Source organism: Astatotilapia calliptera, chromosome 15 (genome assembly GCF_900246225.1).
Source record: "Astatotilapia calliptera chromosome 15, fAstCal1.2, whole genome shotgun sequence".
Taxonomy (NCBI): Eukaryota; Metazoa; Chordata; class Actinopteri; order Cichliformes; family Cichlidae; genus Astatotilapia; species Astatotilapia calliptera.
In genome coordinates this window covers 18692809-18718413 of record NC_039316.1, presented here as the reverse complement: position 1 = coordinate 18718413, position 25605 = coordinate 18692809, and the positions used below count along the sequence as shown (strand labels likewise).

At 42.6% G+C, this 25605-nt stretch overlaps 2 protein-coding genes across 6 annotated transcripts in view; both read right to left on the bottom strand.

Annotated features, from left to right (window-relative positions):
* Positions 1-25605, bottom strand: part of LOC113006846 (plasminogen-like) — an 88348-nt gene that overhangs the window by 27621 nt on the left and 35122 nt on the right. The window lies entirely within an intron of this gene.
* On the bottom strand, positions 16737-19008 carry LOC113006849 (piggyBac transposable element-derived protein 4-like). Its single transcript, XM_026143058.1, has one exon. The coding sequence runs from the start codon at positions 18706-18708 to the stop codon at positions 17128-17130; it is 1581 nt and encodes a 526-aa protein (XP_025998843.1). The 5' UTR covers positions 18709-19008; the 3' UTR covers positions 16737-17127.

Genomic DNA, 25605 nt, shown 5'->3' with positions numbered 1-25605 from the left:
CAGATAACGCTGCACTGCTGTGCTACTCTGTCTTTTTCACCGACGTTTATGTGTTTGTGCGTGCGCAGTGTGAGCGGCTGCGGTGACACCCTCACAACGGTCGTGAGGATTTCAAACATGTTTGAAATACTCCCGACCAAGCAATTTCTGATCGGGAGGTGTTAATTGCTTCTCGTTACACCACGTATACTACACGATGCACCACGCACGATGAAGGCCAACCTCGGGCCGACCAACAAAACGGTCACACGACTCAAAAATCGGCTCAAAATAGGCCAAAGATCGCAAAGTGTAAGCCCGGCATTAGTTAAACGTGTTTGCAAGCTAATCCGTAACTACTGTGCTTAGCTAGGTCCTGAGACCTCGCTAGCTAAGATGAACACTCAGCTGTCGGGGAAACTTGCTTTGTAAAGTTTGTTTAGCTAATCCGTGCAGGTAAATGAATTTACACCGACTAAAGAAATCAAGAGAAACGCCCCGGGGTGCTCAGTCACTAATTATCGTTACTGTACTTTCATTACAAGTATTATACTGTAAAGGCAACAGGCTGCACTCTGCTTCAGCTCCTGTGCAGAGCTGATTATTAAATATGTGCAAAGACCAGCATGTTTTCAGTCTCCACATGTGTAAAGACAGTAACACTATTTTTTTAAGCTTGTACTTCAGTAACTCCTCATTAATCTGTAACTATGGATTAAACTGTAGAATTGACAAAATGTAAGATCCTGAGTGTGTGGGACAGAGAAGGATCAGCTTTATTTCAGATTTGAGAGATAAACATTATATTTCAGTTTGTGATGATTCTGTTCTCTTTGTGATTACAGGAGCTGCCCTCAGATTCAGACCTCAGCACCACCGAGTGACAGCAGACAGATCATCCAACATGTTCACATGTTAACTGCAAAAATAACTGATGAAAACAGTACAAAGGTTAAAGTACCACATGTGCTGTCAGTGAAAGCTGCAGCTGTTTTATTGATAAGGTTAAAGACAAAAAGTCAAAAGTATTAATCACCCCTGTAACTGTGTCACTGTATATCAGCATTACCAGGACCTCAGTTTGGTGTTTCCGAAAGCTGCTGATCTCAGACCTGCACAGCTTCCATTGTAAACACTTGATATACTCAGCTGCATGAAGAGCACGTTTGAGTTTCTCTGACACAATAAAATAAAACTTGATGAAGGTCAAAGGTCGTCACTTGTATGTTTAACTATAAACTTGTCATCTGGAATTCCTTTAGAGTTTTTTGCAGATAGTGTGTCATTTACCATAAAGTGATTCAGCTACTCATGTCATGGTCCTGGGCCATGTGGGCCCAGTATTCTCAGTTTTTGTGTGTTTTGTACTTTATTCCCTAGTTATGCCTTGGTTCCTAGGATTATTTAGTTAAAATGTTCCCTATTTGGTTACCTCCTGTGTGCCCCTGTGTATCTGTGAGCCCTCGTCTCTCCTTGTGTTTTATTCTATGTTTTCCCCAGCCCTTATGTCTGTGTTTTCCCCGTGCTCTCTCTCCTCCTGTCGGAACCGCTGTACTTCCTGTTTTACTTTGCCCGTCTCCCGTCAGTGTTGCGTTCACTCCTGCAGTGTCTTGTTATGATTATCAGTGTCACCTGTGTTCCCCGTGTGCTCCCACTTCCCTCGTTAACCCTCTGTGTATTTATGTCTGCGGTGGAGGTCTGAAGATTTCCCTGTGAGGGAGCTGCTGGTCAAGATCATGAGTCCTGCTTGATCAATGCCATGAGCTTCAGTCTTCCTGTTGTTTCTTAAATGGAGTTGACGTCATGCCGCAATGCATTGTGGGAGCGCGGCGCCATTTTCGGGGTCTACAAATCAAAACGAACACACTGTGTTGGAACGATGACTACAAGAAAGATAATTAAAAGCAGCTCAAAAGAGAATGGACTGTATAGAGACCGATTGCGTTCAGAAGCGAAACAGCGGTACTTACAGAAAATAGCGTGCATTGGAAATGAAATACGGCGGTGGAGTAGAAACCCTGAAGACCAACCGCTATTGACGTAGCCTGACATATTTTCGTACCTTGTCTGTGGAGTCAGCGCGTACAAGTCATCATTCAAACAAAGGTAAGTCAGCTCGAGTACTGCGTGTGAAATGCGTTTGATTTCCCTGCAAACATTCAGATTAGTGCAGCATAAATTCATTCATGAGGGGGAAATTACAGTGAGAACATGTGGAGGCTGTTAGAGGGATAACATAGTGAGTTCAGTGCATTGATGTGACATTGTCCTGAAGGATTTAGTTATTCTTTATGGTTAAAGAAATTGCAATAATTTATTCATATTTATTATAAATAATTCTAATTATACATCTTGCTTCCATATTTGTATCTTGTGTCACTAAAAATACATTTTGTTTTTTAGTTTTATACATTGATTAATGACCTGCAGAATCTCCTTATCATATTAAGTGATTCATAATTGTCACTTTATGCTTTCTCCATCTTGAAAGTGATTACATCCTTGCATTACATACTTTAGGTTCATTTTCTGCAGGCAGGTTTCTGAGAGAGAACAGGCAGATTTACACTATAACATGCAGCGTTCTATAGATGGACACATAAAAAAATGAAAAATTACATGTATGTGCTAACTTTCTAAACACTTATCTACATTTATGATAAAGTAGATAAAACACATTTGTGTCGGCCTTGGCTCATAGTTCTTGTCTTTAAATGAACTTTGTGTGTGTTTCAGGTACTGCACTCTAAGACTGAATGAACCAGCATTGCAGCCATAGGTCACTGTGAGCATCACAGGGAAGGTTGAAGCCGCCCACTGCACCTGTAAGGCCGGAGTCGGAGAGACCTGCACCCACGTCACTGCTCTTCTGTTTAATGTAGAAGCAACGCCTTCGATTGGTAACATCTGATACAGGAGCTGCCTCATGTTGCTTCCAGGTTGGGAAAGAATGAAAAGATAAACCATTTCAAGCTTATTCTCTTGCCGGTCGTGCGATTGAACATTGCAGCCGACCACACAGCAAATACGAACCATGGCTGTTGTGTGTGCCTTTGCTCCTTTTTGCGCTTTGTTTTGACCCCGAAAATGGTGCATCAGGCCAAAATCCTTTCCACGCCCACCCCCGTGACATCACGCTCTGAAGCCCTATTTTGTCTGATTAGGAGTTTTTCCAAGGGTGGTTCCAAGATGGCGCCGGTGTGCATGGCTGGCCGTCTTCGACTCCGTCTGCGCCTCTGCGTTGTATTTTTTGTCCTTTTATCCTTAGCTTTATGTTCACTAGGTGACTGTACGCTAATAACCTATGATAGAAACACGCTACTGAATCTTCGTTTTCCCTGTTCCCAACGACTGAACTGCTTTGAGACCGCGGGTGATGCCATTCCCTTGATGCCTTTTTCCCCCACTCATCTGACCTACCTACCTCTTCCCATGCCTCGTAGGAAACGTCCCAGGAGACGGGGTAGAAGGAGTGGTGTCCGTGTCCGCTTCAGGGCTTATGTCAGAGCCATGGCTACGGATTACCCCTCTACTAGCTGGGATTCTTCTCGCCCTATCCACAATCTTGGTAGCCGCTTTGCGGCTAAACTGCTCAACCACCGTTGGATATGTCCCGTCGGCCCTCAACCCTATCCTGCCTGCCCAGTTGCCTTCCACTTTGCTCGTTCTTGGATAACACTGCCTGGCCGTGGTGTTCAACATGACAACCTCTGTACCCTTAAACGGGCTACTACTAAGGACAGGATTCCTCGGACTCGGATGGCCTTATTTAATGTTAGGTCTCTTTCTAATAAGGCCTTCCTCTTAAATGATTTTTTTCTTTCCTCGGGACTGGATGTTTTATTTTTGACGGAGACATGGACCTCTCCGGGTGAGTTCATCCCCTTTTCTGAACTTCTCCCTTCTGACTGTGCCTTTTTTAGCTCATCAAGGCCTACTGGTAGAGGTGGTGGCTTAGCCTCGGTTTTTAAAAATAAACTTGAGGCACGGCTGCTACCCTCCCCAACCTATCCTAGCTTTGAAGCTCAGCTATGTGAATTGACTGGTTCTCGAACTACTCTGTGTGTTGTGGTTTATCGACCGCCTAAATATCATAAGATGTTCATCTCTGAATTTGCTGATTTTTTGGGTTCTATTCTTTTTAAATATGATTCTGTGGTTATTTCTGGTGATTTTAATATTCATATCTGTTGTATGGATGACCTCCTGGCGAAAGATTTCTCTGCACTGACTGACTCTTTTAATCTTACTCAGTGGGTAAAGGAACCTACTCATGTTAAAGGTCATACCCTTGATTTGGTTTTTTCATTTAATGTGGAACTATGCATTAAGGAAATTAGAAATACTGGACTTTCTGATCATTCCACGGTCATCTTTGATGTTGACCTGGGTAATATTGACCACTTGGAGGTTCCTCTCCACCCCACTCGTACTATTAACGCCGACACTGTGGTCAACTTTTCTACGTCTTTTATGAATTCTTCATTTAATATGTCGGACTGTTTTTTCCCACACACACTTGAGAATTTTACCAATACTTTTTTAACTACATGCTCCTCTATTCTTAACACCGTTGCACCTATTAAACACAAACGCCCTAGAACCTACTCGCAATGCTGGTTAAACGACTCTGTCCGTGCTCTACGGCGTTTGTGTAGGCGTGATGAGAGGAGGTGGAGGAATGACAGACTTCAGTCATCATATGATTCTTTACGTATTAGCCGCTCGAAGTTCCAATCTGCTGCCAAAATGGCTAAAGCGGCTTTCTTTTCTAAGATTATTACCTCTAATAGTGACAATCCTCGCATCTTATTTAAAATTTTTAACTCTCTGGTGAATCCTTGCCCCTCTACGCCACTTTTGTGCTCCTCAGGTCTTTGTGAAAAATTTTCAAAATATTTTTCTGATAAAGTTTTATCTCTTAAATCTACTCTTCCTCTGGTGACTGACAGTACGTCTAATCCTGATTGTTCTGCTGCTTTACATCAATTTGAATTAATCTCACTTCCCACTCTGAAGCGTATAATTGGGAAATTAAATAATACTTATTGTGTACATGATGCTCTTCCATCTCGTATAGTCAAGGATTGTTTTGATGTAATTGGACCCTGTATATTGTCCATATTGAACCTTTCCTTGCTCTCTGGTTATGTACCGTCAGTTCTTAAACATGCCTTTATTCAACCTGTTTTAAAGAAGAGTAACCTTGATTATGGTGATTTTGCCAACTATAGACCGATTTCCAAGCTTCCTTTCTTGGCTAAAATTTTAGAGAAGGTTGTTCTGCTTCAACTGCAGACCTACCTGGACGAGAATGGTATAAACGATAAATTCCAATCAGCCTTTAAACAACATCACAGCACTGAATCAGCGCTGCTTCGTGTTTTTAATGATCTTTTACTTATGGCTGATAATGGTCGTCCGTCCGTGTTAGTTCTATTGGATCTTTCATCTGCATTTGATATGGTTGACCATAATATCTTAGTTGCTAGATTGGAGCAGACTGTTGGCATTAAGGGCACTGCCTTGGACTGGTTCAAATCTTACCTCTCCAATCGGCTCTCTTCGGTACATCTGGCCTCATCTTCTTCTTCCCCTGTACCTGTTTGCTGTGGTGTTCCTCAGGGCTCTGTGTTGGGCCCGACCCTTTTCTCTCTGTATATGCTTCCCTTAAGCGCTATCTTTGAGAAATACCACATTGCTTTTCACTACTATGCGGATGACATCCAGATTTATTTTGAGTTATCTGATGATCTTGCTTTGTCTTTAAATAACTTTTGTGAATGCATGAGTGAGGTCAAGAAATGGCTGTTGGCAAATACTCTTATCCTCAATGAAAAAAAAAGACTGAAATTATGATTTTTGGCAGTAATGCTCTTCGCGCCAAACTTCAAGATGCCTTTGGCTTTCTTACTAGCTCTTTTTCTGATACTGTTAGGAATCTGGGTGTCATGTTTGACAGCTCCCTTAAACTTGATAAACAGGTATCTGCTGTTGTCAGATCTAGCTTTTATCAGCTTCGCCTTATCTCCAGGGCCAGACACTATATCCCGTATAATGACTTAGAAAAGCTTATCCATGCTTTTGTAACGTCGAAATTAGATTATTGTAACTCACTTTATACTGGTCTCCATGTTACCCTTCTACATAGACTACAGATAGTTCAGAATGCTGCGGCACGTATTCTAACTAAAACCAAGAAGTTTGACCATATTACTCCTGTTCTTGCTGAACTGCATTGGTTACCTATCAAATACCGTATTCAATTTAAAATTCTGCTGTTTACTTTTAAAATTATCAATAATACAGCACCAATTTATCTTAAGGAACTTTTAACCCCCTATGCCCCTGCTAGGACTTTAAGGTCATCCTCGCAGTCATTCTTAGTTCAGTCTAGATCTCGATTGAAATCTAGAGGCGATCGATCGTTTGCTGTTGCTGCACCTGTGTTATGGAACAGCCTCCCGATTGGCATCCGGGAGTCTGATTCCATTTACTCCTTTAAAGCACGGCTTAAAACTTATCTCTTTAAACTTGCCTTCACTACTTGTTAAATGTTGACTTGTTAGCTGCGATTCATTGCATTTATTTTTATTATTTCTTTCTTTCTTGTTGTTCTCTATCATGGCGGCATAGAGTCTGTTTAACCTATGTGCTGCAGTCTATTCTATTAGTGGCTCTTATCTGTGAGCATTGTCTGCTGTTCTTATTAATTTGATATTAATGCTCTTAACTGTATTATTTTATTTATTTATTTTTTTTAATTTTTTTCTTTTATGTAAAGCACTTTGGTATGCCTAGGCTTTTAATGTGCTCTATAAATAAAGGTTGTTGTTGTTGTTTTGTATTTTGACTTCATTTTTGCACAATGGGAGGAGGCGCTGTCACGTCGTCCATGTTTTCTACAGTCATTGGTCCTTGTCGCTACCTGATCCGTACCGGAAACCCGATCGGTACCCTACATGCGCGAAAGGTGTCCACTTCCGGTCGTAGCGTTTTACGATAGTTGTGGGTTAGAGTATCTGTTAAGATGTTAAGAATAATAAGTATATCTTAAAATGTTTCCAATAATGAAACATTTCAATATAATGTAGACAAAAACGAAAAATAAAAAGATAGATCATGAAAAGTTGATGTATAACCTATATATGCACATCGAACGTGTTGCGCTTTTGCAGATAATTTATCCTCATATAACTGTCTAAAAAAATAGAAAAATGAAGTTGATATGAAGCCTTGACGAGCTGGTGCTGATGTTCGTAAACGAGAAAAGTGGGAAATGAAGATTGTGGTTCATCCGTTTCTCAGAGAAGACAAAAGCAGGGATAATATTATCGTTTGATCCTGGTGTTGAAGCTGTATCACGGCTTCCTAATGCATTGTTGCCAAATGCATTGATCTGATTAGTCTGATTTGTGTATTCGGATCCGAAACATCTGAAAAATCGGTTTGAATTATATGCACAAATTCGTCCAGTGAAATAACACGGTCGGGGCGGAACGCCTGCGTTAGGAGGCGAGTCTGAAAAATAATTTTAAGGGCAAGAAGCTGAACCAGGGCAAGCAGCAGCAGAGGAAGAAGAAATATGGTCCAAAGCAGAGAAGGTGATGGGGTCAGACAGCAGAGGGAAGGAGAGACAGCCTGAGTTCTCTGTGTTTATTCAAAGCGATCCCCATGGTAAGATGTCTATCTGAATCTACCAGAATGGTACAAAATACACCCTTGGTTGGAATATTCCCAGAGTAGAGACTCTTGTTACTGTTTTGCTGCAATGATTGCTTGGGCAGCGAATAACAAAATGAGTGAAAAAAATGAAACTCTGATGACGGCAATGGATGACCATCGCCAGAAACAAGTGCTTGAAAACCAGACTTACATTAAGTCTATAGCAGAAATTCTAATCTTGACTGCTACAGAAAATATAGCTCAACGTGGACACAGGGAGTCTGCTGACTCAAATAAAAGGGGCATTTTCCTAGAAATGTTGAACATGGTAGGCAATCATGATCTTGTGGTTAAAAGGAGACTGGAACAACAAGCCAAAAATGCTTTGTACACCAGTAAAACCATCCAGAATGAAATTGTTTCATGTTTGGCTGAAATGGTTGCTGAGGAGATCATGCGAGAAGTTAAAGACAGTGCACAATTTTCAGTCATTGCAGATGAGACTAAAGATGTCAATCAGAGCAAATTTCTTTTATAGTTAGATACTACTATAATGGTGCAATACACGAGAGTTTCTTAGGGTTTCAAGAGGCAGACAGACTGGATGCTGTTGGGCTGACCAGCAAGATTATTGGCTGTTTAGAAAAACATGGGCTGGACTACAGACAGAACCTTGTTGGCCAAGGGTATGATGGAGCATCTGTGATGAGTGGGTCACATTCTGGTGTACAAGCTAGGATAAAGGAGGTGGCAAAGTATGCTTTCTACATTCACTGTAGTGCCCACTGCTTAAACCTTGTCATAGTAGATGCAGTGCAAAGGGTGCCTGATGCAGGAAATTTCTTTTCTTTGCTAGAACGATTGTACACATTCATATCTGGATCTTACGTCCATCAGAAATGGCTGACAGTGCAGCAGGAAATGTTTCATGGGGTACCAAGAGAACTGCAGCGCCTTAGTGATACACGTTGGTCTTCTAGACATATAGCATGTCGCAATATCATGGACAGGTTGCCTGCAATTTTGCGTGTACTAGAAGAGATATCATCAGAGAACAATGCACAGAGAGCTGTAGAAGCAAAGGGCATTCTGGTTCAAATGGATCTGAATTTTGTTGGATGCCTTGCACTCTTCAGAAAAGTATTGAGTGATTCTAATATGTTATCAGAAATGCTTCAGTCCAAAACTGTTGACCTTTCTAAGGCTATAAACCTAGTTGAATCGCTTAAGAAGACAATGGTTTATTACCAAACTGAATCCTTTTTTGATGACCTGCGGACTGATATTGTATAAACATGTGAAAAAAGTGGCATTTCAACCCAACACATCCCAAAACGATCAATACAGAAAGCAAGAAAACTTCATGATTCTCTTGTTAATTCTACCCTTGGACAGCATGTAGACCCAGACAGCAAACAAATGTTCAGAATCCAAGTATTCTATCCAGTTATAGATTGTATGATGGGAGAAATGGAAAGACGCTTTTCTAGGCTGAACTGTAATATTATGAAAGGTATTCAGGCATTAAATCCATCAAGTGGCACATTTTTGAGAGAGGAGGATGTACTATTTCTTGCCCGTGCTTATGACTCCAATACTGATGATCTGAAGCATGAAGTACCTCAGATTAGGCGAGTCTTAGAAAGACTTGCAAAGAGTGATGAAACAGTTCCTACCACTCTCCTAAAATTTGTGAGTTTCTTGGAGTCGTATAATGATGTGTTTTTTGAACTGTTTCGGCTGTGCAAAATAGCTGTAGTGTTGCCTGTCAGCAGTGCATCTTGTGAAAGGACCTTTTTTGCTTTGAGGATAATTAAAAACTATTTACGATCAACTATGACAGAGGAAAGACTGTCCAATCTGTCTATACTCAGTATTGAGTCCAAACGCACAAAAACATTGGATTTGGATGAGTTTGTCAGACGGTTTGCTCATCAACATGGAAATCGCCGCATTCAGCTGTTGTAGACACAATATTCTTCAACGTGGCCTAATGTAATGAAAAATAAACTTTAAGTACTTGACTAGTGAATTTTGATGGTGAAAAATGTTTTTTTATATTATTTTGTTCAGTGTTTTTTGTAAAGTGCAGATTTCTGACCTTTTGCTGTAAATGTAAGGATGTAATACACTTTTGAATGTATTTCCAACATAAAAAGAGTGTGAAACTTAATTAAAAATACAAGTCCAACTTAATCCACCTTGTATTGTGTAGGTTTCTGGATTTTGTACTTATTGGGATATATGCTTATTTGTTGTATAGGCTATACAGTACATAAAATCCAAAATATTTTTTAATGTAACTGAAATATTTAGTTATATCGGCTAATGCCAAAAAGAATGTTAGGCTACGTTATATTTTTAAAAAAAAATTGATGTATTTTGACTATATATGGCATGTATTAGAAAATGTAGCACCTGCAAATGTGTAAAGAAATGGCTTCAACTTTGTCACCCTATCTGATCTCCATGCCACCCCCAAAAATTTTCTGTAGATCCGCCCCTGCTAATAAGGTCATGCACCCTGATTTTAAAAATGAATGTTCTTCATTGGATGATGAAGTGGCCTTTTTCATGTCTCCTTGTGATGTTCCTCTGCCTCCAAGACCTCCACCCATTGCAGAGTTAGGTCACTCTAGAAAGCACAGATATTTAAGTATTTCTTCTGTGGATAATGAAGAGGAACAACTGATGCCTAAGCATTAGGCTGATGACTTATAATGTTTCATTCAGGGGCAGCTCTAGAAGGGTGGCATGGGGTGGTAGGTGCTACCCTAAAATGATCTCTTGCCACCCGAAGTGCCACCCTAGGTTTGCATATGACAGTGTTGTTTATTAAAATAAGATACCATTAACACTTTGAGCGTAGTTACAGTTAACAGTGAATATAAATGCTAAAACTGAATATATTGCATAGTGTTACCTCCCTCCACAAATAACAAATGGTTCAGCCCATAGCGCAGACTGGCTTTTTTCTTGTTTTCAGTAGCAAGTGATGGTTATGATTGTGAATTGTGAATTCAGATTTCACACAGGTGGTTGGTTGATGCACTCTGGAAATGGAATAAGGGTGAGTATTATTAACCCTCTGGGTTCCACGGACTCGCTGCACCCCCAAATCACATGACTGATTTAAGCTGACATAGCAACAAGCTGCCACGCTGAGTCTTTCAGCCCGTGCTGAAAGATCGGACTTCAAAGTATACACCGTTTTTTAAATTTTAATTATAGGCCAGTAAATCCAGAGTTATATATATATATATATATATATAAACATATTAGGGGTGAAACGATACACAAAATTCACAGTTCGGTTCGATATTTTTTCGATACAAAAAAATGTTCATGCCTTTTTAATTTGTCATTTATTAAAATTATAAATATATATTTTAACTCAAAAGTACAGTTTTGAAATTTAATGTTGTTGAAACAACAAAGTAATAAAAAGTAAATCTATCTGATCGAGCTTAGCTTCTGTCTCGCTCATATATATAAGTATATATGAGCCATGCTTTTTTCTATATCACTTTTTAGGGGTTTTTTTCCAAAGCATTTTCTGAGGACAGCGCAAAAACAGTAAAGAAAGGGGGAAAAGCCACCTATTTGGGGTGGCTGTAGCTCAGGTGGCAGAGCAGGTCAGCCACTAATCAGAAGGTCAGTGGTTCGATCCAGGGCTGCCTCCTGGCTGCATGCCAAATATCCTTGGGCAAGATACTAACCCCATGTTTGCCTACTGGTGGTGGTCAGAGGGCCCGGTGGCGCCAGTGTCCGGCAGCCTCCCCTCTGTCAGTGCGCCCCAAGGCAGCTGTGGCTACAATGTAGCTTGCCATTGCCAGTGTGTGAATGTGTTAGTGATGGGATTTCCGGCTCTTTTTAGAGAACCGGCTCTTTCGGTTCGGCTCACTAAAAAGAGCCGGCTCTTTCGGCTCCGAACCGGCTCTTCAGGTTGTTTTGTTGCTTTAATTAATTTATTATTAACAGTATTATAAAATTATGCACAAAAGGAATTACTAACGTAAAAAAAGTGGTTTTATTTATATATGTTTATATATAAATATATGCGGTGGTCCCTAGAGACAAAACACGTACAAACTCCAAGACACATTTCTAGCATGAACTGAACTTCCAAAGCAGAGCTACTAGATCACTTAAATTACACAATTGAAAGCATGTGTGTATTGTTTGTGTATTTATACACAGGCACTCATATATATTCAAATAATTTAAAAAAAAATGTTCATTTACCTGTTACTACCACACAACAAATCCAGTCATTGGTACTTGCTGGCTTGTGTAGCCACTCGGTAACAAAAGTTCAACACTGCCCCCAGCATCCTGGAGCACTTCTGTTGTCTTTTGTACGTGTTTTGAGTTTTTATGTGCTTCTGAGTTTTTACGTGTTTTGGAGTTTGTATGTGTTTTTACGTGTTTTGGAGTTTTTACGTGTTTTGGAGTTTGTACGTGTTTTTACGTGTTTTAGAGTTTTTACGTGTTTTGGAGTTTGTACATGCTTCCGAGTTCGTACGTGATTTGAAGTTTGTATGTGCTTTATCTCTAGGGGCCACCGTAAATATACTTTTATTTATTCACTCCACATAAAATGTAATAAATAAATCATATAATACAAAAATCAACTATTCACATTTCAACTTTTAACTATTTAAATTTTCAGCTTTTTCCTTTTACAAATTTAAAGTGAAACAACACAAAACACTGCAAACCACAACACAATTAAATATAAATTAAAATATGAAAACAAAAAGAAACATGCACATTCTCTGTCAAATGGACCTGCATGAATAAACTTTCTGAATCCTTTATCATCTGCAACTGAAAATAGTTGTGGATGATTACTATACCTTTCTAATGTGACGTTGTTGTCCCTGGCTCTCTTTCTCTCTCTCCCCCTCTGGATCTGTTCCTGTGCTACTGAGTGTAACTACTGCCCCTCCCCCCTCTGCCCAGCGTAAAGCACAAGGCTCGCATGCTGAGTGAAGCAGAAAAAAAGTGCGAGAGAGAGGGTGAGAGAAAAAAAACAAAACAAAACACACGTGATGGCTCGCGATAAGGAGCCGGCTCGCGTCGTTCACGTCAAAGAGCCGGCTCTAAGAGCCATTTCGTTCGCGAACGACCCATCACTAATATTTAACCCCGTGCAGACGGATTCCCCATGCCAGTCCGTTAATCACCTCTCTGTGGTAACTTGCCTCCCGCGAAAGCGTTGTACTGATGTATCATTTGAACTGCGTTAACTCTGCCTTCATGTGTCTAGATTTCGATCTGGCGTCCTGCATCTGCCACCTGCCTGCTGGCTTGGACCACCTGGCCTCATCACTGACTCTACGGATACCGTTTCCACAGAATTTCACACTCCCTTCCCGAGTCCCACGGTCCCACTCCGATCATAAGCCAACTACACAAACCCTGTCTTGTTGCGTTTACCTGTTTTCCCAGCTCACTATTAATTTTCTCCCCTTTCTGTTGCAGCCTCTCACGGTCCCGATTTCGGCTTCCCCGCATCATCTATTTCCCCGGGTTTTTCAGTTCCTCGCTTGCTTCTCTGGTTATCCTGGGTCACCTTTTGTTAATATAGTAGTTTTTTGCTGCTCGCATTTGAGTGTGCTTTTGGATCCTTTTGGTGTACGTGCACCTCGGTGCCTGACAAATGACACTGACCAGTGTCCCATTCTACCTCCTCCTGAAGTCCCACTGCGCCCAAGTCCTCCACCTATTGGAGTTTCTAGTAACTACAGAAAACACCTAAATTCAACATTCTCAGAAAAGCCTCCTGGTGCAACTGCTCTTGAGGATTCACCGCGCCCACCTGATGAAATTGCACACTTTCCAAAGAAGAGATACTTCCATTTATCTACTGTTGCTTTTCCTTGTCTCGATGATTAAAGATGTGTTTGTAGTAATAAATACATTTTTGAGCAAATACATGTTGAGATGGTATGCTTATGGTGGTTATGAAAGGATTCAAAAAGGATTATTGCTGATAAACTCTTAGCTTTTCCTACTCATGTTCTCCATGAGCTATTTTGATGTATACTTTGAAGATCCACTCACATTATTATTAAATATGTATATTCTCAGTAGAGTATATAGCCACATGTGAACAAGGAATACATTCAATTCTACCAGATACTCATTAACAAGTTACCTCAACATAAACAGTGTTGTGGAGTAATGGAATACATCCTCTATGCTGTTACGTATATAAAATACAAAATATGCGTAACTGTATTCCTTTACAGTTACCCTATTAAAAGGTGGTATTCAAAATACAGTTACTTTGTTGAAATGAATGGATTACACAGCGATATTTTCCTGTTTCATAAGGCTGTGCCCTCTCTATTTTTGCCCAAACAAAACACACATTAAGGACCCGGCCATCGCAGTCTACGTGGGCCAGGTCCTCAGAAGGTCGGGTAGGCCAGAAGTAAACGGCTGTGAAATTGGACGGTCTAGCCTGATCTACTCCCGCCCTTAATTAAGAATATTTCCGGTCGTCAGCGCCCCGAAATCTTGCTCTGTTTTTTGTGTACATTTTTAATTATCGACAAGCTAAAAAAAACTGTGTTGCGGTCGTCATCGCCGGCATGCTTCGAACTGCAGGCTCATCAGAGAAAATCATATCCAGGTAAAACTATTAATCTAGATGCATTTAGGAATTACTTAGCTAGTTTTATGGATAATTTTGGTGACTGAATGACAGCGGTCATTCAAAATATATGAACAAAATCTCTTAGAAAATGTTCTTCTATAAGTTTCAATTTATTTTCAATTATTCATATGATCCTGTTACTTATTTGTGTACATAAAATGGCAGTAAAATTGTCAGAAAGCTGAAAACGGTTAATTTTTAGTTCATAAAAAAGCTTAGCTACACAGATGAAATGTTTAAACTGTTATTTATCAGTGTTATCAGTATTTCACTCAAGGTTAGTAATCAATATATGCCATAATATATATGTCATAAAATAAATGAAGTCATACCTTTCTATTAAAACTGTTTATGCTGTTCTCCACCTTTTCCTTAACCAGACAAGGTACTGCAGGATTAACCAAGGTGTACCAGTCCTGGACCGTTTTTTTAACCAGGAGGATCCAAGGCCTGATTTTCGGCTAAGCAGGGCATCTCTGGCAGTGTTGCTAAATCTCCTGAACCAGGATCGGCAGCATGGATGGGGTGCCACAATTGAGATACTGGTGTATCTTTTCTGGTTGGCAAGTGGAGCATCCTACAGGGTGGTCTCAAGAGTGTTTGGGATGCCTCGTTCTACTGTCCACTACATCGTCCACCGAGTCACAAAACAGGTGTTGGCCATTTGCTACCAGGTCATCCACCTCCCAACAACTCCAGAGGACCTGGAGGTAGTGTCCCGTGGGTTTGCAGGGCTGGCACACCACAGAGCCTTTATGAAAGCGGTGGGTGGAATCGACGGCTGCCACGTACGCATCAAGTGTCCAAGTGGCCCTGATGGTCAGTCCTATAGGAACAGAAAACTGTTTCTATCCATCATCTTGCAGGCGGTTTGTGACCATCGGGGCCGCTTTATCGACACATACGTGGGCTGGCCTGGGTCGGTGCATGATTCCAGGGTGCTCCGCCACAGCCCACTGTACAGTCAGTCAGTCTACCCTCCTCCAGGGCATTTCATCCCCGCAGATGGAGAGTACCCATGCCTCCAGCGTCCACTCCCTTTCAGCACACCCTACAAGAGGCCAGTCCAAGGTGTGTAAGCCCAGCGCTTTAACAGCCATCATTCCAGGGCACGCACCATCATAGAGCGTGCTTTTGGAATGATGAAAACGAGGTTAAGGGCCATCTTCCTGCAAGTGCTGGAGGTGCAACACACCTTTAAACCCCACCACTCAATGTCAAATTAATTGTGTGTACACACACATCTATATATATATTAGGGGCATAGCTGGACTGGCCATCGGGCATACCGGGCATTTGCCCGGTGGGCCGCTGGCGATTTTTATGTTTTTATGGGCCGATGGATTTTTTTTTATTTTATTTTTTATTTTTAGGAAGGGTATATATATAATGAAAGGTGTTGGATTGGCCAATTGGTCATGATCGACTCTGGGCTGGACCAATTACAGCCGAGGAGGCCGGATGCACCCTCCCCCTTGTTTAGCAATCACGTGATTTTCGCGCATTGCATGCCGGGAACTCGTGGCAAAACAATCCAAGTACCGCATCAAATGCAAGCATTTGCAGCACCGCAAAACGTTCATTCTCCGGTTCCAATACCTTCTTGTTTTTTCTTTGACGCACAAAAAAGGAATGTACAAAACAAAAGGAGAACAATGCCGTACAAAGACAGACTCGACGAAAAGACAGAGAAAAGATACGAGGAAAAAATCAAAGAAGTGAAAGGGTTAGACCCTTACGAGCACACAGAGTGGACAAAAGACATTAGCGTGCTGCCCAACTTTCACCACGCTCAGATTTATAATTATACGGTTCTTGGAGTGAGTGCATACACTCATGAAGTTTAGTAACTTCAGGTCACTGCAACAAGCCCAGGTACAGTTTACCGACGGATGGGTGCAGGACCTTGGTCCAAAGATTCGCACCAACATTTGTTTTGATCCAGCATTATTTTTAATGCAGGGGCAAATTTAAAAAAAAAACTTACGTTCATTGCCCTAGGAACCGTTTTCTGCCACGCCCCAAAAGTGCTATAAAAAGATTATATATTCATATTTTTTTCCACTTTAAATTAGCCAATCTTTTAAAACTACTTCTCATATAAAGTTTTAATTATATTTCGGGGGTTTTAGCCCTTTAAATCGCAGTTTAATTACATGAGCGCACCGTTTTTTTAGCCCCCCAAAAAAACCTTAATATTTTCCATAAAATACATTTGAAGTAATATTTCACTTTTATTATAATTAGGCCTTTGGATGGTCCAAAGATTCGCACCAACATTCGTTTTGATCCAGCATTATTTTTAATGCAGGGGCACAGGAAATTCAATATAATGGTATATTATGATTTTTCACTTTTTCCCCAATGCTTTTTACCTTGTTGTGTTCTAAAATAAAATGAAAAAAAATATGTAAATGAAAATACAAGATCAGTTTGAACCAGAAAAAAACTTTTATTTAGAACAATGAACATGAACATTTATGTTTTTGGGAACGGGAAAGATATAAGTAAGAAAAAGGGAGGGAGAGGGGAAAAGCATATGTGGAGGTGTGGTGTGTATGTGGAGGTGTGTCAGAGTCCTCAGTTGACGCAGTCTTTGCAAATGAACACAATGTGGTCCTTACATGTGGACTTCCCGCATTTGCAGCAGGTGCCGACGACGCGTCTCCTTTTCTCATCGCAGAAGTCGCACTGTCTCCTGCCCTTGGAACTAGGGATCAGGGCGGGGCCTGCAGCAGCACTCTGCCCACTCGTCACGATGTCTGCAGCACCTGATGAGCGGGGAAGGCGTCCTCGCTTCAGTATGTGTGGGTTTACTAAAGCTTCACCCACTTCTTCAACATACAGCCTCCGTTTGTAATTTTTCTGCTGTTTCCAGGATGGGCCAATAGCGGTCCACAGCACGTAGGAGTTGTACAGTGACACGTCCAGCAGGTTGTGGAAGAGTGCCACTGGCCAGCGATTTGTTTTCCTCCTAGAGGAATAGGTGCCAACAACCTAAAAAAACCACACACACACAAAACAGAAAATTTCAAACCTATGTATATTTTACACAAGAATATATGAGCAAGAATGAATAAATCTGTGCGTAACTGATGCGTGATGACACCTACCTTGTCAAGGTTGTCGACGCCACCTTTGCACCGATTGTAATCTTGGATGATTACTGGCTTTCGCTTCCCTTCCCCGCTCACATCCGGAGTGCGGTGTTTTGTGCTCATCAAGAGCACATTTTTGCCACGTCGGGGGACATAGGAGACGAGAGTGTGGGTGAGCGTGAAGGCGAACGCAGACGACAGGACCGCTCTCCCTCTTGTCTGGAGCAATCGAGGCGGAAGCTCCGGCTTATTTTTCCTAATCGTTCCAACTAGGGCCACTTTCCTCTTCAGCAGCTCTTCTGCCAGGGCAAAGGACGTGAAAAAATTGTCACATGTCACCACGTTTCCCTGGAGCCCCTCCATTAGCTCCAGGGCCACCCGCATCCCCTGGTTCACCTCCGCGCAATCGCCAGCTTTGCCGGTGTATACCTGGAGTCTCCAGGCGTAGGAAGTTTCCACGTCGCATACAGCCCATATTTTTAGACCGTACCTTGCTGGCTTCGTTGGTATATATTGCTTGAACTTGCACCTTCCCCGGAACGGGACGAGCTGTTCATCAACACAAATGTCTCTACCTGGGTTGAAGAGCAGCTCCAGGCGATGTGTCCACAAATCCCACACCTTGGGGAAGGCAGCCAACTTGTCCTGACGGGGTCGGGAAAGCTTATCATCAAAACAGAGCGCCCCGCCGATTTGATGGAAACGCTTGTGGGACATGGTGGCTCGAAAAATATCCCGTCCGCATTTATCACCCCAGAGGCTGCGAGACGATTCGTGTCTTGACCGGTAAACACCGGCCAAGATGAGCAGCCCAACATAAGCACGCAATTCATCACAGTCCATGTCACGCCAGCCGGCGACTGCGCGTCTCCCGTGCGGATTAGTCATGGCCACCGTGTGCTGCACAATTTCATCCGTGAAGAGGAGTGCAAAGCTGGATGCCGGGTCCCTGATTCGGGCGGCGGCGTAGTGTGTCGGTCCTGGGGTGACATTTGTAGCTGCAGGAAAATAGCGGAGGGTCTCCGTATGAGTGGGGGACCAAACGATTTTGCCATTTTTTGCAGTCCATTCCGAAGCTGCTTCCTCCATCTCCCCTTCGCTCTCAGCGTCAGATGTTTCTTCGTGGGAACTGGACTCCAGCTGCTCTAGTTCCACAGAATTATCCGTTTCCTCTCCAGAATCCTCGGAGGAGGATGAGGAGTTATCCTGGCACTCTGAGTCCAGGACCATTTCCAACACTTCATCTGTGCTATAATATCTTGCCATCCTGAAAATGACTACTCCCGCTCTACTGCTCATTCTTATAACCTCTGCTGCATTGCATCTGCATAAACAATTTGAGCCCGCAGACAAAACCCAGTCTAATTTGGTTTCGGCCCCTGCTTTTATGTTTATTTTGTTTATATTGCAGCGTGGCCTTCTAACAGAGGAAAGACTTTTGAAGTTAGACACAGACACACTTATTTTTCTCTTTCCTTTTTAAATTTTTTTAGGCATAAAGACCTTTATTTTACATTTTTTAAACATACACACCATTGTCTAAGACTGTTAGTGACACAGAATTATCATTTATTTGAGCAGAAAGTCTATGGAATAAATACGAGAGTTACTTCATTTCCTTCACTTGCCCAAAAGTGAAAAAATGGCGCCACCTGGTGGACAAATATAAAAAGTAAAACTTCAAGGCCCTGAGTCCTCATTGACATCCAAGCAAAATAAATAAATAAAATCATATAATAATAATTTTGGGATGAAAAATAGCTGTTGTGGCGAATCCACTAGCCAAAAAATGGATCGGACATCAATTGTAGAAACGATAGTTTTATATAAGGCTTCAAAAGGAGAATGTACAACAAATAAACTGCTCGACATCAGAGCAACATACAATGGCTTCCCAAACTTTCTTTTCTAGCTAAAAAACCCCAGAGTAACTTTCGTCTACTACAAAGGATTCTGGGAAACCCAGTTTTCTAATGAAAATACCTGTTAAATGCTCCCTTTTAGCATAAAATTAAATCTATAATTAACAGCCCTCACTAAACATGTGACTAACACTTAAATCACTTACAAAATAATCAAAATGCTGTTATCAAACAAAACTGCAATAAAGTTACAACAATAGCGTTTATAATGGAAGTCAATGGGGCACAAAACGGTCCCTAAGGTAATGGGTGTGGGGATTTTTGCTGCTCAGCCAGGCTGTTTTAAGAAATTCACACTGAAATTTTAAAAATCTTTTAAAAAAATAATCCTTTGGCAAGTTTGGTTATATTCCACTGAACACAGTGGAAATGGCATGCATTTAAAACAAAAAAGTGGCACAAAAAGGTCCCAGTATGACATGAGGGCTAGGGATCTTTTTTAATAGCACTTTTTCAAACTGTTGTCTGCTACAGAGTCACAAGTATTATACTAGTAGTAACATAGAATCCACTTTCTACGGTTTGCATATTTCTGAAAAACCTCTTAGTGGTGTGGCAGCCGTCAATTGAGCCAGCCTTGCAAACCCGTGGATGGACTATGCAGCGGACAGAGGGAGGAAGCATCCTAAAACTCTCTTTGCAGACCACCTTGTGTGATTCTCCACTCTCCGACCACAAAAGACAAACCACGCCCATATGGAAAAGATATATATATATATATATATATAAAAAAAAAAAAAACACCCAGCACGCCCCTGCGGGCGGTTTATCCTTCAAGCTCGGGTCCTCTACCAGAGGCCTGGGAGCTTGAGGGTCCTGCGCAGTATCTTAGCTGTTCCCAGGACTGCGCTCTTCTGGACAGAGATCTCCGATGTTGTTCCCGGGATCTGCTGGAGCCACTCGCCTAGCTTGGGAGTCACCGCACCTAGTGCTCCGATTACCACGGGGACCACCGTTACCTTCACCCTCCACATCCTCTCGAGCTCTTCTCTGAGCCCTTGGTATTTCTCCAGCTTCTCGTGTTCCTTCTTCCTGATATTGCTGTCATTCGGAACCGCTACATCGATCACTACGGCCGTCTTCTTCTGTTTATCTACCACCACTATGTCCGGTTGGTTAGCCACCACCATTTTGTCCGTCTGTATCTGGAAGTCCCACAGGATCTTAGCTCGGTCATTCTCCACCACCCTTGGGGGCATCTCCCATTTTGACCTCGGGACTTCCAGGTTGTACTCGGCACAGATGTTCCTGTACACTATGCCGGCCACTTGGTTATGGCGTTCCATGTATGCCTTGCCTGCTAGCATCTTGCACCCTGCTGTTATGTGCTGGATTGTCTCTGGGGCATCTTTACACAGCCTGCACCTGGGGTCTTGCCTGGTGTGATAGACCCCAGCCTCTATGGATCTTGTGCTCAGAGCTTGTTCTTGTGCTGCCATGATTAGTGCCTCTGTGCTGTCTTTCAGTCCAGCTTTGTCCAGCCACTGGTAGGATTTCTGGATATCAGCCACCTCCTCTATCTGCCGGTGGTACATACCGTGCAGGGGCCTGTCCTTCCATGATGGTTCCTCGTCTCCCTCCTCTTTCTTGGGTTTCTGCTGCCTGAGGTATTCACTGAGCACTCGGTCAGTTGGGGCCATCTTCCCAATGTATTCTTGGATGTTCGTTGTCTCATCCTGGACTGTGGTGCTGACACTCACCAGTCCCCGGCCCCCTTCCTTCCGCTTAGCGTACAGCCTCAGGGTGCTGGACTTGGGGTGAAACCCTCCATGCATGGTAAGGAGCTTTCTTGTCTTTATGTCAGTGGCTTCTATCTCCTCCTTTGGCCAGCCTATTACCCCAGCAGGGTACCTGATCACGGGCAGGGCATAGGTGTTGATGGCCCGGATCTTGTTCTTACCATTCAGCTGACTCCTCAGGACTTGCCTGACCCTCTGCAGGTACTTGGTGGTTGCAGCTTTTCTAGCGGCCTCTTCATGGTTCCCATTCGCCTGCGGGATCCCCAGGTACTTGTAACTGTCCTCTATGTCTGCAATGTTGCCTTCTGGTAGTTCAATCCCCTCAGTTCTGACTACCTTCCCTCTCTTTGTTACCATCCGACTACACTTCTCCAGTCCGAACGACATTCCAATGTCATTGCTGTATAGCCTGGTAGTGTGGATCAGTGAATCGATGTCTCGTTCACTCTTGGCATACAGCTTGATGTCATCCATGTACAGGAGGTGGCTGACAACTGCTCCGTTCCGTAGTCGGTATCCGTAGCCAGTCTTGTTAATGATCTCACTGAGGGGGTTCAGGCCTATGCAGAACAGCAGTGGGGACAGAGCATCTCCTTGGTAGATCCCGCACTTGATGGTGACTTGTGCTATGGGCTTGGAGTTGGCCTCTAGTGTTGTACGCCACATCCCCATTGAGTTCCTGATGAAGGCTCTTAGGGTCCCATTGATCTTGTACAATTCTAGGCATTCCAGTATCCAGCTGTGGGGCATTGAGTCATAGGCCTTCTTGTAATCAATCCAGGCAGTGCACAGGTTGGTCAGTCTGGTCTTGCAGTCTCGGCTGACTGTTCTGTCTACCAGTAGCTGGTGTTTTGCGCCTCTGGTATTCTTGCCAATTCCTTTCTGTGTCCCGCTCATGTATTGACCCATGTGCCTGTTCATCTTAGCCGATATGATGCCTGACAGGAGCTTCCATGTAGTACTGAGGCAGGTTATTGGTCGGTAGTTGGAGGGGACCGGTCCCTTCTTGGGGATCAGGACCGTCCGACCTTCGGTTAGCCATTCCGGGTGTCTCTCGTTAACTAGCAGCTGGTTCATTTGTGCTGCTAGACGCTCGTGGAGTGCAGTCAGCTTCTTTAGCCAGTAGGCGTGAACCATGTCGGGCCCTGGTGCTGTCCAACTCTTCATACTGGAGACCCTTTCTTGGATATCTGCCACTGTGATGGTTACTGGATCCTGTTCGGGGAGGTTGCTGTGGTCTGCCCTCAGATCCACTAGCCACTGAGCATTGCCGTTATGGGTTGCGTCCTTCTCCCATATGCTCTTCCAGTATTGCTCGGTCTCCAGCCTTGGTGGTGCTGTTCTCTTATTGTTCCCTTGCCACTGAGAGTACACCTTTGCTGGTTCTGTGGAGAACAGCTGGTTTATTCTCCTGCCTTCTATCTCTCTGGTGTACCTTCTCAAGCGGCTGGCCAAGGCTGTGAGTCTTTGCTTGGCAGTTTCTAAGGCCTCAGGTATGGACAGCTTGCTGTATTTCTTATGCACCTTCTTTGTCGCACCTTTCTGCAACTCCGTTAGTTGGCTAACCTCCCTCCGTGCTACTTTGATCTTGCCCTCTAGCCTCCTTCTCCATGGAGGGTACTGCCCCTTGTGGCTGTTCAACTTGTAGCCAAGCATCTCACTGATCACTGCTGCCGTATTGTAGATCAGCTTGTTAGTGTCGGTAATCGTGGTTGTAGGTATATATATATATATATATATATATATATATATATATATATATATATATATATATATATAAAAAACACCCAGCACGCCCCTGCAGGCGGTTTATCCTTCAAGCTCGGGTCCTCTACCAGAGGCCTGGGAGCTTGAGGGTCCTGCGCAGTATCTTAGCTGTTCCCAGGACTGCGCTCTTCTGGACAGAGATCTCCGATGTTGTTCCCGGGATCTGCTGGAGCCACTCGCCTAGCTTGGGAGTCACCGCACCTAGTGCTCCGATTACCACGGGGACCACCGTTACCTTCACCCTCCACATCCTCTTGAGCTCTTCTCTGAGCCCTTGGTATTTCTCCAGCTTCTCGTGTTCCTTCTTCCTGATATTGCTGTCATTCGGAACCGCTACATCGATCACTACGGCCGTCTTCTTCTGTTTGTCTACCACCACTATGTCCGGTTGGTTAGCCACCACCATTTTTTCCGTCTGTATCTGGAAGTCCCACAGGATCTTAGCTCGGTCATTCTCCACCACCCTTGGGGGCATCTCCCATTTTGACCTCGGGACTTCCAGGTTATACTCGGCACAGATGTTCCTGTACACTATGCCGGCCACTTGGTTATGGCGTTCCATGTATGCCTTGCCTGCTAGCATCTTGCACCCTGCTGTTATGTGCTGGATTGTCTCTCTCTCTCTCTCTCTCTCTCTCTCTCTCTCTCTCTCTCTATATATATATATATATATATATATATATATATATATATATATATATATTATAAAGTTTGTATCTGCCTTGTGTGAAACTTGTATGAAAAGCATATAAGAGTGAAAACAGATATAAGATCCCTTGAAAAATTATATAATGAAACTTGTATGTTTTGGATACTTACTAAAACAATATATGAAAGTAATGAGAAAGTGGCCACTTTCATGAGTAAATCACGTAAGCCTTATATGATTTACTCATGAAAGTGTAATCACATATAAGTTTTTACTATTTCTTTTCCATATGGGCGGGTCACAGTCGCAGCACCCCATCCATGTCTGATCTTCCTTCGGCAGATCCAGCAACACTGAACCTGGCCCCACCTTATCATGCGAATATCATTTCGCATGATAAGGTGGGGCCAGGTTTCACAATGAACACACCCGAAACTCTGGCTGATTGGGACCCACGCCCAGTTTCCCACCTTGGCTCAGGCGATTAGAGGATCATCAGGGGGTCCTTTTGTCCCTCTGTGGGGGGGCACTCCCACTAGGTTTATATCTGGGACTCTCCACCATTTGACCTTAGAACTGAAGAAGCTTCTCGGATGAGAGGTGAAACGTCTTCAAGCAACTTAAAGAAGTCCAGACGCTTTTCTTTGCAAGCTCCTTTGACAGACTGATTTACAACACAACATGGGGACATGAACAGAGCACCAAGGACAGACACAGGTAGGGCTGACAATACACCAAACTACAGGTTCAACCCTAAACTAATACAAACCAGAATAAACACAAAACGGTGGGTCAACGACCCAGGACCATGACATTATGTGCCATCTTTGTGTACGCTTTCCCACCCAGACTTCTAGACTTCTGATTGGCCAACATTTCTACACGGTTAGGAATATATCGCCATTTGTTGCTTTGGCATGTTCCTAGCAGTGTTTTCCTTCAATTTTGCGTTTACATGTGGACGGGATTATTTTTTAAAACGAAAACGGAAAATCTCAGTTTTCAAAAATACCTGTGTACGTGTGCACGTAGCCCCAGTCTCCAAGTGTTTTAAGTCGATAAATATGTACTTAAAAAAATAATGACAAATAGAAAATCTGTCCATGTCTACCAAAAACATACATCAAATGCTTAGGTAAACTACTGTGCAACAGTTGAACTACAAAGTAGAGAAGAATGCAAATATACAGTTACAGCAATTCCTTAACTTACAAATTTCAAACCATACATAAAATGCATATTTATCACGACATGCTGTTTCTGTGATAGATCCCAACTAGCTTATGTGCAGAGGTTAAATTATGAACACTATATATATTTGAATTAGCTATGTCTTTCATTTTAGGCTATCATGCTTGTGTTAGCTAGCATGTGCTAACTAACACAGCTTGTGTTAGCATTGTGCTATATTGTTGCACTAACAAGCTAGCAAGCGTGGCTTAAACAGCCAGATTCACAACAACAAAAAAACCCCAAACATGAATAATTAACACTGAAAAGAATTAACAGACTAATGATACCTGTTCACACAAAGTATTTTCATCGAGATGGTTGAAGACAGATTCACTCTTTGTCACGTCCTGCGGAGCAGACCGAGTGGAGTGAGTGAGGTGGACCCAGGTGCATACTGACCTTAACCTCCTAAGACCCGAACTTATCCACGGCATGCATTTTAAATTTCTCTTTGATATTTGGGCTCATTGGGACCCGATGAATGTAAAAATAAAGAATTACCAGATTTTTTTTTTTTACCTAATTTTTGTTTCTAAGAAAAATGAGAGCCACATATGAGGATATCTGTTTACATTTTCCATAAAACAGTAGCAGTATAATGTCCTTGTAAGTGGATATCAGGCCCTTGTAGAGCAAAATTCAGTATTTTGGTCTAAATAACCCAAAATGTGATGTCCACATATGTGGACGCCAGGTCCTAAGAGGTTAATGAAAAACAAGCCTTTATTTTGGGGCTAACACTCACAGACAAGAAGCAAGGCAAAATGAGGGAACATCTTTCTTTCTTTATTTTGTCTTTGCCTGTCCCGTTCGGTACTTTAGCAATCACGCTTGTTGTCTGAAGGACAGGAAAGAGCCCAACGAATTTATTTTTTCAAGTGGAGAA